We start from the raw sequence: 14,197 nt of genomic DNA, 5'->3' as shown, positions 1-14,197 counted from the left end.
TAGAAAGTGTTATTGGCAAATTATATTGTTATATTGTGTGCATATGTACAACAACAAATCTCATCATCATGTACACCTGTATTGCACCAATAAAAAAATATGGGGAAAAAAGATAGTCCCTATGTCAGGGTGTTGTTGAAAGAATAAAATGGGTTAATATATTTTTAAAAAAGCATTTAGAATAGTCTCTGGCACTGAGTAGATGTTCTGTTAATACTGTTTGCAAATAGTCACAATGGAAACCTTTTCTAAGAATCAAGTTTTGGTTCTTCATTTTGTTATCTACCATTAACTTTTTTGTTGTTGTTATTTTCTCTTACTCTTGTGTTGGGTACTCTGAAAAAAATAAGCTAATATAACTACATTAGATACAGCCTACAAAGTATAATTTTCTTACTACTTTTAGCTGACTTGTTCAGAGTTGCTTATCACTGTCATTCTAAACAAGTCAGATTCCCCAGCACATTTTCATCTCTTAATATTTCCTAACTATACTCCATTTCTCTCCATGTTGGTATTCTCTAGACTTTTATTCTAGATTGTTAGAGATATATTTTACTACCTTTAAAAATATATTTCCTCTCCTGTCATGGTTGTGCATGCCTGTAATCCCATCCGCTTGGGAGGCTGAGGCAGGAGGATCCCAAGTTCAAAGCCAGCCTAAGCTTTTAGCATAAGAGACTCTCTTCAGAGGGTCTGGATATATGTCTCAGGGGTTAAACACCACAGGTTTGGTTCCCAGTAACCCCTATATCCAACAAAAAAATTGCTCATTACTTACTTGCACATTGTATTAGCTATTCTCCTTTATTTCTCATAATTTCAGATATGAATTCTCTTGGAATTTATTTCCTTCCTTGCTAGTGTTTTTCAAAAAAGGTCTTTGGCTTGATAAGTCTTTTGAGTTATTGTAAGCCTATAGCTATCTTTATTTTATTCTTATAATAAAATGATATTTCAGTTATGTGAAAAGCATAAGTTTAAAATTTTTAGTTTCTTTTAAAACTGTTTTCCAATGTGTTTGGTTTCTGGTGTTGCTGTTGAAAACTGACTTATTCAGTTGAAAGTGAGATCCATGCTTCCTTTTTAGAAACTTTTGGGTTTCTAGTGTTTTTCAGTTTTACTATAGTGTGTCTAGCTGTGAGAGTTGTCTTCGATATCCTTTTTTCACTTTTGGAGCTATTTCAATATGAATTATCTTTAATTTTAAGAAGATGTGTTTTTTTTGTTGTTTTTTTTAAAGAAGATCTTAAGTCTTTTTATCTTCTGTTTTTTTCCCCCCCTTTTTTATTTTCCGCAGACTCTTATGGCATACATATTGGCATTTCTTTTAAATTTTATTTTCTATTTTCTCTTATCACCCTGAAATTCTGGCCCGATCTTCCAACTTAACTAATGTGTTCTTCAACTGCTAAACCAATTCATTTTTCCAATCCATCAATAGCTTTTCCAGTCCAACAACACCTAATAATTTTTTAAACTAGGAATTTCCAGTTGGGTTTTCTTTATAACAGTTTTCCTGCTTCATCTTGTAAGTAGTTTTTCTCTTTTTCAAAAGGATTTATTATAACTTATTTTAAATCCTTAATTTGTCTGGTTCAAAAATCTGCTTCTGGGCTGGGGTTGTGGCTCAGCAGGAGAGCGCTCGCCTTGCATGTGCAAAACTCTGGGTTGGATCCTCAGCACCACATACAAACATAAACAAGTGAAATAAAGGTATTATGTCCAACTACAACTAAAAAATAAATATTTAAAAAAAAATCTGCTTCTACTATAAATTCAATTTGTTGTCTCTTAAGACTTATCTTCCTAAAGAATGAGTCACTGCCTTGTCATTTCAGGTTTTTGTTTGTTTGTTTTATGTTAGTTTTGTTTGTTTGTTGCTGTTTTCCCAAGGATAACTAGCAAATATTTTCATTCAGATAAGTTTGTAAGTTGGACTTGAAGTTATTTAAATTTAACAAGCTATGTCAATGCTTTTTTTTTTTTTTTAATCAAGAATAAAATGTTTTCCCTCAGTAACTTGCTCAACTCAGTTCACAGTAAAACTTTCAAATTTACAGAGAAGAAGGCAATACTTTTTTTAAAAAAACAGGTCTATATTTCTACCCTATTTCAGATCTGTTATTTGGAAAGTGATAATTTGTGAGTTATCACTGAATGGGCTGTAGTTATCTGGCTTTTGGGCAGTGGAGGTAAGAATAATTTCTTTTGCCACCATTAAGAAGGCCACATTGTTTTTTCATTACACAAGACCTTGGCACTGCAGTTTTGTGTGCTTCTTTCCTTTGATGTTTTAAATCCTTAGAAGCATCTGCAGCATTATGTATGTTCTGTTAGCCAGGTTTATTTTATTTTATTTTATTTTTTATTTTTTTGTAGTTGTAGGTGAACAGAATGCCTTTATTTTATTTTTTTTTTAATGTGATCCTGAGGATCGAACCCAGTGCCTCATGCATACTAGGCAAGCGCTCTGCCGCTGAGCTACAGCCCCAGCCCAGCCAGATTTATTTTAAAACTAATTTAGTATGTAAGAGTCTTCATGGTTAAGAAGTAAAGTATAGGAATATAGTTTAGCTATATATAGTTTACTTATTAATTGAGCTTTTAATTGACTGTTGTAGGTCAGCATTGATTATTAAACACACTGCCTTGATATATCATACCTTTATAACTCATATATGTGTGTGTGTGTGTGTGTGTGTACACATCTCATATATCAGGTCAACTCTTCTGGAGTAGAACATATTCTTTGTCTTGCTAAGCCCTGTGCATATCCTCAGAACCCTCTCAGCACATATTTCAGGAAGCTAGTTAAAGTTAGCACTGTAGATATTGCATAATTTTTATTTCTATTATAATTCTTATTCCAACTAGGCTAACACTCAGACTGTATTTGGTTTAAAAGAATTCAGGTAAACATCAAGTAAAGGTTTTTCCAAATCAGATACAGTGATACATGTCTGTAATCCCAGCTTCTTCACAGGGCTGAGGCAGGAAGATCACACGTTTGAGACCAGCCTTAGCAACTCAGTGAGATCCTGTCTCAAAATAAAAAATAAAATGAAAAGGGCTGGGAATATAGCTCAGTAGTAGAATGCCCCGGGTTTAAAAAAAAAAAAAAAAAGTTTATAATATCTGCCCTTTTCTGTCCTTCCTTTACTCATTTTTTAAAAACCTTTCATGTCATGTTTAGCCTTTCATGTCATGTTTAGCCTTGTTTCCCTTCTTCTTGCACTATTTCAGCTTCTTTCTACTTACTGTGTTTGCACTGGGAAATCAACACATTATATTCCTATAGAGTATATTTTGATTCAGTATTGAATGAAAAGGGCATTCTTTCCTTTTCATATATTTTCATGTATTCTCAATTCTTTAGTCACTCTCCTGAAGTGATTTCCTCTTGTTTTTGGTATAATGATGTACATTGAATTAAACAGAAAGTACAAACTAACCTAAAGATAATTTATATCATCTACATTATTTGTAAATGAATACCTCTGCACCTTTCATATTTTTATTAAATGAGAATAATGATCATCACTATTTGAAACATAAAATATTTGAGTCTGCCTATTGGCCAGGAATATTTGCCTCACTTCAGTGTTTAATGTATTCCTAGGAAGATGCCAAAAAGCTCTTGGGAGAAGGATACTTGAAATTATAGTACTAGATGTTGACCACCAGTAGTATTTGTTCAGGTCTTTGTTTCAATCTATTATATGAGAATATAGAGTCCACATTCAGTTATTAAAACCTGTGTGATTTCCTTTTCTTTTTCAGAAGATGAATAATCTTTCGTTTAGTGAGCTGTGTTGCCTCTTCTGCTGTCCTCCTTGCCCAGGGAAAATTGCTTCTAAACTAGCATTTTTGCCACCTGATCCAACTTACACACTGATGTGTGATGAAAGTGGAAGCCGCTGGACTTTACACCTCTCAGAACGAGCAGACTGGCAGTATTCTTCTAGAGAAAAAGATGCTATCGAATGTTTCATGACTGGAACCAGTAAAGGCAACAGAATTGCCTGTATGTTTGTGCGTTGTTCACCCAATGCCAAATATACTTTACTCTTTTCACATGGAAATGCTGTTGATCTTGGTCAGATGAGCAGCTTTTACATAGGACTGGGATCACGGATTAATTGTAATATATTCTCATATGATTATTCTGGATATGGTGCAAGTTCTGGGAAGCCAACAGAGAAGAACCTCTATGCAGATATTGAAGCTGCCTGGCTTAGTCTTAGGACAAGGTAAATTTCGACTGGGAATTGTTTTTTACACAATAGTTGGTTTTACTACATATTCCTTGAACTACCATATAAAGATTATATTTACCAATATTAATAGTCCAACTTTTAGGTTTCAGTTTTAAATTTTATAGAATAACGAACTTTTTTTTTAAAGATAGCTCAGATTTGTGTATGTATTAATGCATGTATGTGTGAATTTTTAAAGTTAAATGCAAGTTTTAAAAAACTTATTGGTGCATGATATACAAATAATTACTCAAAATTTCAGCATTTTAAGGGAATGAGGAAAAAAACAGTAATTCAATATTATTTAAAGGTGAGATTTTACTTTACATTCTGGACTCCTAAACTTTGGAGAAATAATCTCAAGTTTTTGTAAATTATTTATTATCAATGCAGTTAGTGTACAATAAATAGATATCTAAGTTTTCTGATGTTATATATTGATAAGCTGCCTGACTTCCAGAGTATTGTACTAAAGAACTAAAACACAAAGAAAACTTACTATTTCTGATTTAATATTTAAAATATTAATGGTGTCAAAGAACCTCCTCATTGTTTGTTAATAGGTGTAACTTTTTTAGAAATATAAAACTCTTTTCAACTGTACTGATATTAGTTTCATTAGGCCTTAAATAAACAAAATACTACCCACTTTTCAAAGTCAACCATTGGAATATTATATTTCACAAAGTATTATAATCTTTTAAAATACTGAAATAATTGATATGATTCATATAACAAAGATATACTTGTAAAGTATAGCTTGATAATGTGGTTTTGGGAGAGTGGTTCAAATTCTTTTTGAATTAATTTTTATTGGAATACAGTATACATATATATAAAATAGTGGAATTCATTTTTACACATAGAAGTGGAATTTATTTTGTCATAGTTATATATGCACATAGCATGATTTGGTCAATTTCATCTATAATAATGATTTTGAAGGTGCCAAGGTAAAGTAGATAGCCTCTATTATTAGTGCTTAACATAGAAGGACAACTTTTTTGAAACAAAACATGAGTATATGTCTATCGAAAAATATTCCCTGTTTTGATTAGTCAGCTTTCTTTTTTCTTGTCAGATTTTTTGTTTGTTTTCTGGTAGTAGTGATTGAACCCAGGGGCATTCTACCACTGAGCCACATCTTCTGCCGTTTTACATTTTTTTAATTTTTGAGACAGGACTTGCTAAGTTATTGATGCTGGCCTTCAACTTGTCATCCTTCTGCTCAGTCTCCTGAGTTGCTAGGATTACAAGCATGCACCACTGCACCTGGCCAGATACCAATTTGAAGGAAACTTTCTAAAATGATTGCCTGTCTTGAATAATTAATTTTAACACGTTTGATAACAAGTATTAATGAGGAACAAGTGCAGAATAAATTCTTAAATAATCCCACATACTGTGTGAGCTCTCCTGTATGTTTTTTCATGTTGAACCCTAACTAAGCACAGTTGAAAGAGTTAGTAGTCTTGGGAAATTTATTCAACTCCTCTAAGCCTGTTTCCTCGTCTTTTTACTGAAAAAGTTGAGTGTAATGATCTCCAAAATCCTTTGTAGTTCTGAAAATCTATCCTCTAACAAAATGTATATAATTAGAATACATGCCATGTATTTCTTTTACCAGCCAAAAGTAAAATGTTAAGTAATCAGGAAGAGGGAAATAAATAAATGAACTTTTCAACTGGGAAAATAATCCCAGTTTCTGACCTTTTGATGGGTCAACAGAAAATAAAGGCCTGGTTTTCACCATTAAGCCTTCTCTCACAAATCTTGAGCTCTGCGTGTGTGTGCTCTCGTGGAAAGAACACTGTACCAGGCAGGAATCGGTTTACCTGGGTTATAATTATAAGTCTATCATTAACTTTGAACATCTGCTCATTAAGCAACTCAACTAGATTAGATGGTCTCTAAAGTCCTTTCTAACTCATACTATTCTGAAATTGTTCATGCTTAATTAGGAGATGTCCCTGCTACTCTTGCCATTACTCATTTGAGCCCACAACCTATAATTGCCACCAACAGTGCTTCTATTCATCTGACAGCAGTAGTGCAATGTTAGGAGTTGTGCTGTGACTGCACACATTCTCTCTCCTAATATCTTATTTTCTATGGAGCATGTACAACTAGGTAAATTGTAAATAAAAAGGCATTTCTGAGTTGAGTGACATTTAGAGTCAGGTGTAGCTGGAAACCCCACTTCTGGGTCATATCACAGATGTTTGTGGAAGAAACTATGTGGAGGTTTGTCACTAACTGGATAATTCAAATAGTCTTGTGCTCCAGAAAGAGAACACATGGGTATTTAGCCTTGCTCTTTCCTGGTGAATGTTCAGATTCTCAGAAAGCTCCCTTTCCTTTCCAAAAGACTAGATGGTACTTGCTAGGCAAATGGCTCTTGGCTACCAGAAATGACTACTGTCTGCATTGTAGGTGGAAAGACATATTTAAGGTCACTATAACACTTCACCTTACATTCATTAGCTCCTGTATCACTTAACCTACAATTCAAGTAGTTTACAGTTGGGACAGTTATACTGTGGATAAATACAGTTCCTGGAACATAGTAGATAACTAATAAATATTTATTGAGTCAGTGAGTTCACATTTTTAGATCTGTAGCAGTGTTAAAAGGGGTAAAATACTCCTGAGACTTGTAGAATGAAGTCTGTTCATAATTAACCAAACCACATGGTGTTTGGAATTCTATTTTATCTGTTGATCTTTTCAATTATTAGTCTATTTTTACAGGTAAACAAACTTTAAGATAAATTGTAATTTGATTTTGACTAAAATTGTTCATTATACTCATTGCAGACCATAACTATATGTAGCATTTTTATTCTCAATATCTAGATAAATAAAGAACTTTTGTTAAGGTATTATATAAACAACAGTATTCTATAGGACAACAATATGCCAGATTTGAATTAATAAATGTGTGTGGGTAGGGGCGGGGTACTGGGGATTGATCCCAAGGGCAATGAAATAAGCTTACTAAGTAGCATTAAAAATGATGGTGATAGAGCTAGAGGTATAGCTTAGTGATAGAGCACTTGTTAGCATGTGGAAGCCCGGGATTCAATCCCCAACACTACAGAAAAAGAAAAAGTTAAAAAACAACAACAACATATGGCGATAACTAAGAAAGTTCAATTTTAAATATAAATTGATATTGTCTAATTTTTTCATTCTAATAGCAGATCTTTAGAGAATGATGGAACATTGCTTGTCCAACTTTTAACTTTTGAATTTTATAGATATGGCATTCGTCCTGAAAATGTGATCATATATGGCCAAAGTATAGGTACAGTACCATCTGTGGATCTTGCTGCTCGGTATGAGAGTGCTGCTGTTATTCTTCATTCTCCTTTGACCTCCGGAATGAGAGTTGCTTTTCCTGATACAAAGAAGACCTACTGTTTTGATGCATTCCCAAAGTAAGTGGCAATATTCAAAATAGTTCAATTCCAAGATGCATTTAAGGGAATTTTTTTTTCTTTCATAGCATGCATTGATGATACAGTTTATTCAGCCATAAACTGTTTTATATCACATAGAAATTATGAAGGGTTGTGGCTCCGTGGTAGAGTGTTTGCCTAGCACATGTGAGGCACTGGGTTCTATTCTCAGCATTACATGTAAATGAATGAATAAAATAAAGTTCCATCAATATCTTAAAAAATTAAATGAAAAAGAAATTGTGAAAAACTAATGTGAAAAGGGTATTGGCAGGTGACCAGTAAGGAGGCTGAAATATTTGAGTAGTAGTAATCCACATAAGAAGTACCAAGGAGGGCCTTGTACCCTGGGTAATGGCAGTAGTATTGCAGAGAAGGGAATAGGCTTGCAAAATGACAGAACTGAGTAAGACTCTAAAGTTTCTGCCTTGAGCTGCCAACATATGATGATGCCATTGAGTAAGATTTAAAAAAAAAAAAAAAAAAAAAAAAACTGGAGAAGACTAGGTAGAAGGAAAAGTGAGTGAATAATTTCTAGTTAATGACACATAATTCACAAAAAAGGTTGAGTCTTAAATTAACTAGAATAAGTATTATCATCACAAAATTTGCAAACATACAGTATTAAATGGATTGAAAGAAAGGCAGCTTCTTCATGTTTCTCGAGATAAGCAGATATTCTCTTCTGCTTCTCTTCATAGTTAGAAAAATTGATGTCCTGTTTTACTCAGAGGGGAGAAAGACAAAAAGGAAGAAACTGGCAAATTTCAGTCTTCTTTCTTTTCTTGGCAGCAACACAAAAGATTTTTTTTTGTGTGTGAGTGACAGGCCAAAAGCCAATCTATCCTTTGGTTCTTTAGAAGAACTATGGAGGTGATTTCAAAGCATAAATCTTTTTATGTTGGCCAGAATGTGATCATTTTAATAGGGAAGCTTATGGGAGCATGTGATCTTATCATTCAAGCAGGCTGTGGGAGGTAGAGGGGAAGGGATTTTGTTTTGTTAAATTTTTATTTTGCTTTATTTTTGTGATGCTGGAACCCAGGACCTCTTGCATGTTAAGTAAGCACTCTACCACTGTGGCTTTTTAATTGTTTTTGGTTTAGTTTTGTTTTAGGTATATACATTATGCTACTTCTGTTTAGCTGAATGGTAGTAATGAATGTAGGGAAGTGATGGTGTCTGTACCATTGCCATCTTATATTTCTGTCTAGCTCCCGTTTTTACTTCACATGAGCAGAAATAGCATTGGTTGTAAATTATTTTAAAACAGTTTGTTTTTAAAAGTTTTAATTCCTTTATAGTTAAAACATCTTTCTGATAAAAAATAATACAAGAATTTTTCTTAGCAAATTCAGCCTTGAATTATTTCACTGATTAATTTCTTTCTTTGCAAGATTTTTTTTTAATTGAATAAGGGATTGAATTCAAGGGTGCTTTACCACTGAGCTACATCCTCAGCTCTTTTAATTAATTTATTATTATTATTATTATTATTATTATTGAGTCAGGGTCTCACTAAGTTGCTTCGGTCCTCTCTAAAATGCAGAGCTGGCCTCAAACTTGCAGTCCTTCTAACTCAGCTTCTCAAGCCACTGTGATTATAAGCATGTTTCACTGTGTCTGGTGATTTTCTTTTTTTAAGGCCGTAATGTTATCTTTCTCTCTCTCAAAAGTTCTTGAAAAACTTTTTTCTTTATAAGGTTTCTTCTCTTTCTGACTCCTCCAAGTTGTCTTTTGAAAATTCTGTTTATTTTTATCTCTATCTTATATTTGAGGTATTCTCTTCCAATATCTAATAATTCTTGGCTATCTAAAGAACTAATCTAATCTAATCAATAAAGAAAACTCTTTTTAAAATTGCCCCTTGGGCGGTGAAGGCCTAGCTTCCAGTATTCTTGGAAACCAAGTAGGGTTCATAATAGCCAGAATATATGAGTATTCTGTGACTGATACCTCTACCTTAAACTCTGACAATTCTGAGTTCACAGAACCTTCAGTCTTGGGGGAAGGTGGCTTACCACCTAGCTGCAATTGAGAGGTAAAGGGGACCTATGAAAGAGGAGGATATGTTTTAACAAACTGAACAAATTCTCTATATTCTAATCCCCCACCTTTATCTCCATAGCAAATTCCTTATTCTTCTTTGTTACAAATTGGGTTGCTTCTTCACTTTACCCTTCTGTCTGCTTAAAGTTGTATTTGCTTTCTCCTATCCTTTTAATCAGTTCTCTCTCACATTCACTTATTTTCCAGCTTTAAAATTTTGGTGCATTAACATTCTTCCTATCTTTTTTTGTTTATTCCCTCAAAATAAGAACAAAACCCAAAATGTTTTGTTGTAATTTTAGTATGAAATTAGGAGGGAGAATATGAGTACAGAAGGAGATAAAATTGGCACATACTTGAAATTGTTCTTAATTTCTGTCTTTGAAAGCTTAAGTTTTCCTGAGTTTAAAAACAAAAATCAGTATTTTAGAATAGTGCAAAAGGATGACAGCATTGAATGACTCCACCAAAGCAGAAGTACATGAAGTTTAGACTTAATATAAAAGGCAATTTTTGAATCTTAAAATCTGATTTAATCTTAGAGATCAAATATTTGAATTTTCTGTTATAGCACATAGCCATATTATTGAGTCTTCTTATCCCTCTTTCTTTCCCCTACAGCATTGACAAAATCTCTAAGATAACCTCTCCAGTATTAATAATTCATGGGACTGAAGATGAAGTTATTGACTTTTCACATGGCCTCGCATTATTTGAGCGTTGCCAAAGACCTGTGGAGCCTCTGTGGGTTGAAGGAGCAGGACATAATGATGTGGAACTTTATGGACAGTACCTTGAAAGGTTGAAACAGTTTGTGTCACAGGAGCTGGTAAATTTGTAAAATATTCTGTAAATTTGCATACTGGGTTTTCTTTTCTTGCTGAACTGCACTCTTTGGTAAATAATATAAAACCTGAAGGTTTTGTTTACAAATCATGTCAGTTGCCTTCAAAAATGTACAGGTAATGATTTGTTAACAGACTTAATGAAGGTTTCAATTACCAGAAATAGAAACTGGAAATAACAGTATCATGCAGTCAGGCTGTGTAATTTATATTTTTTCTGTGAATTTTTTTTAAACATCAAGATGAGTACTGTATGAAATTTTAATTAGTTCTATAAAATCAAATGCTGTAAAAGTATTGCCAAATGCTTTTGCATATCAAAAACAAATTTATAAATATTTTTAAAACATCTCAATGTACTAAATCTTATCCTGATATACAAATGATGTAATATTCTTTAAAAAAGCTGTATATCTAAAGCAATTCAAGTACTCATAATAGAATAAACTGTAAAAATAAAATTTTAAAACATCAAGTTAAATAGGGTTCATCTAACCCTGTTGTACAGGGATAGGAGCTTAAATGGCTATTTTATTGTAAAATACATTGAATTTTCTGTATTCTCGTTATAATACATTTATCCTAAAAATGAAGTAAGTCTTAATTTTTATGCCATCTGTTAATTTACCAATTAGTTACCTTGTAAATGCAGTCATAGTGGCACTGAATTTTAACTAGTTTGGATTTATAAGTTTGATACTGTGAGGCAACTACTTAACATTTTATTTGGTTACCTAAAAGGCATTTAGGGTTTCAAGACTGATTTGTAATGCAACGTTGTTTTCAAATTTTGACTAATCTTGTAGAATTGTAGTACTACTCTTCATTGTATGAAAACCTGAAAGTCCATTAGTTGTTCTTCAATACCACAAACACACTGGCTATTTGGACTTTTTTCACTTTGGCTATTTTTAAGAATAGGACCCACTCGTTTGGGTTACTATCTAAGAATTTCATGGATTTACTCCTGTATGCAGGAGGTAATAAAACATTTAATTCATAAGTTTTATATTAACCAGTATAGTAAAAAATAAAGCTCACACACAAAAACTAAGTTGCCTTTCCTTGAATGAATCCTGCCTGAATAAAACAATGAAAGAAAAATAAAAAATAAAATTAACGGTATGTAGTCTAATTTGTAAATGAATGAATATTGAAATAATACACACTGTGGATATCTTTTAAGGCCTTATGTAGTTTTAATTGTTCTGCTTGTTCTGTGGTTATGTCTAAGACTATAGTATATGATTCTCTACAACGTATATCAAGTATTGTGAATGCTTTGGTTCAGATGTGTCAAATTAACAGTAAAACAACAAATATACCACTCAGCTGTGCTTGTTTGCCTTTTTCCATCCTCCTTACTCCTACACAAGAGTGAAAAATGCCCATTCACCTTTATAAGACTCAGTTCTGAAATTTTCTGAGTTTTTTATTAGCATCTATTATTTGTATATATTAGTAGGATTCAGTATGATATTTCCATACATGTATATAGCATGTACTGATAAATCACCTTACTTCTTCCACTCCTTCCTGCCTCTATCTCCAATAATCACTAGTCTATTTTCAGGTCAAATTTTTTAGCTTCCGCATATGAGAGAGACAATGGCAGTGTCTGGCTTATTTCACTTAACATAATGTCTTACAGTTTTATCCATTTTGCCACAAATAACAGGATTTCATTCTTTGTGTCCAAATAATGTGTGTGTGCACATATATGAAATATATAAAAAACACATTTTCTTTATCCATTCATGTGTGCAGTGGGCATTTAAGCTGATTCTGTATCTTGGCTATTATGAATAGTACTACAATAAGCAAAGGGCATTCCAGGGTTCTTTTTGGTATGCTAATTTCATTTCTTTGGGCTTTATACCCAGAAGTGGGGATAACTAGATCATATGGTAGGTCTGATTTTAGTTTTTTGAGTAACTTTCTTACTGTTCTGCTTAATGGCTGATTTACATTACTGTCAACAATGTGTAGGATTTCCTTTATCTTCTCACTAATATTTGGGTTTTTGTTGTTGTTGTTTATTTATTTATTTATTTATATTTTTGTTTATATTGTTCTTTTGTTTCTTTTTAATATCCTTTCTAACTGGGGTGATATGGTATCATTGTAGGTTTCATTTGCATTTCCCTGATGACTAATGAAACTGATCATTTTTTCCATCTATTTCTGTGGATTGTTTCTTCACTTTTGTTTCCTGTGCTTTGGGGGTTCAAGCCAAAAAATCATTGCCTGTGCCAGTGTCTTGAAATGTTTCCACTTCCAGTAGTTTCAGGGTCCTATATTTAGGTTTATATTTTGATCTGTCTTGGGTTTATTTTTGTCTAGAGTGGGAGATAGGGTTCAAGTTTCAGTCTTCCACACGTGGGTATCCAGTTTTCCCAGCACTATTTATTGAAGAGGCACCCTGTGCCTAGCTCTTTTGATTTCTTTGATGACCCATTGTTTATTCAAAAATGAGTTGTTCAGTCTCCATGTATTTGTATAATTTCTGAAGTTTTTCTTATTGATATCTAGTTTCATTGAATTATTATCTAGTTTCATTCCTTTGTTATCAGAAATGATGTAGAATATGATTTCAATTTTTTTGAATTTTTTAAGACTGTGTCCTAATATATTTCCTATTCTAGAGAAAGTTCAGTGCGCTCATGGAAAGAAATTTTTTGCACTAGTTGGACGGACTGTTCTGTACATGTATAGTTTATTTGATCTCTTGTGTTTTGTTGTTGTTGTTTGGCACTGGGGATTGAACCCAGGGGTGCTACTGACTCAAATCCCCAGCCCTTTTTCTTTTCTTTTTCTTTTTCAAATGATTTGTCCATTGATGAAAGTGGGATGTGTTAAAGGTCCCCCATTATTGTTTTTAAACACATTTCTCCCTTTTTTGTCTAATAGTGTTTTATAAAATTGGGTGCTCTGACATTAAATGTATATAGATTTACAATAATCATCTCTTATTGAATTGTTCCCTTGACCATTTTAAAAGTTACCACCTTTGTCCCTTCTTAGAAATTTTATCTCAAAAGTCTATTTTGTAGTGATCATGCTACTTAGTATTTTCTCATTCATTAACAATTATTGAATGTCTAAGCCATACAAAACCCTTGCTTGCCAGCACCATAAAATAGAGTATAAGTGGGAAAAGAAGTAGTAGAAGAGATTTTTGCTTGTTAGAAATAACATATAGGGCCTGGGGTTGTGGCTCAGTGGTAGAGCCCTTGCCTAGTATGTGTGAGGCATTGGGTTTGATTGTCAGTACCATATATAAGTAAATAAATGAAACAAAGGTCCATCAGCAACTTAAAAAAATATTTTAAAGAAAAGTAATAACATATAAGCCATTTGTTTAGAAACTGATTTAATTTAGGGTTGTAAAAATACATTATGAGGAAATAATATGAACAGTGATAGACAAATTATATTGCAGCATTAATGTAATTTTAAGATGCTGTGAAAGAATGATCTCAAATTAGAGAAAATCCTGAAGTGTTTTACCAAGTCAAAAATCCCAAAGGCTTTGAAGGATGACTGAGGAAGCTAACTATACTCAAATATTTGAGAGAAATTT

The 14,197-nt window shown here is 32.9% G+C and overlaps 1 protein-coding gene across 2 annotated transcripts in view; it reads left to right on the top strand.

Annotated features, from left to right (window-relative positions):
• Positions 1-11,933, top strand: part of Abhd17b (abhydrolase domain containing 17B, depalmitoylase) — a 39,778-nt gene extending 27,845 nt beyond the window's left edge. For both annotated transcript variants that reach the window (XM_076843484.2, XM_076843485.2), the window contains 3 exons: positions 3,784-4,253; positions 7,520-7,699; positions 10,391-11,933. In XM_076843484.2, the coding sequence (XP_076699599.1) occupies positions 3,787-4,253; positions 7,520-7,699; positions 10,391-10,610 (867 nt within the window). In that variant the 5' untranslated portion in view covers positions 3,784-3,786 and the 3' untranslated portion in view covers positions 10,611-11,933. The remainder of the gene's footprint in view (positions 1-3,783; positions 4,254-7,519; positions 7,700-10,390) is intronic.
• The last annotated feature ends 2,264 nt before the right edge of the window (positions 11,934-14,197 follow it).

This window comes from Callospermophilus lateralis, chromosome 2 (assembly GCF_048772815.1).
Source record: "Callospermophilus lateralis isolate mCalLat2 chromosome 2, mCalLat2.hap1, whole genome shotgun sequence".
NCBI classification, from domain to species: Eukaryota; Metazoa; Chordata; class Mammalia; order Rodentia; family Sciuridae; genus Callospermophilus; species Callospermophilus lateralis.
This window is presented reverse-complemented; position numbering and strand designations above follow the sequence as displayed.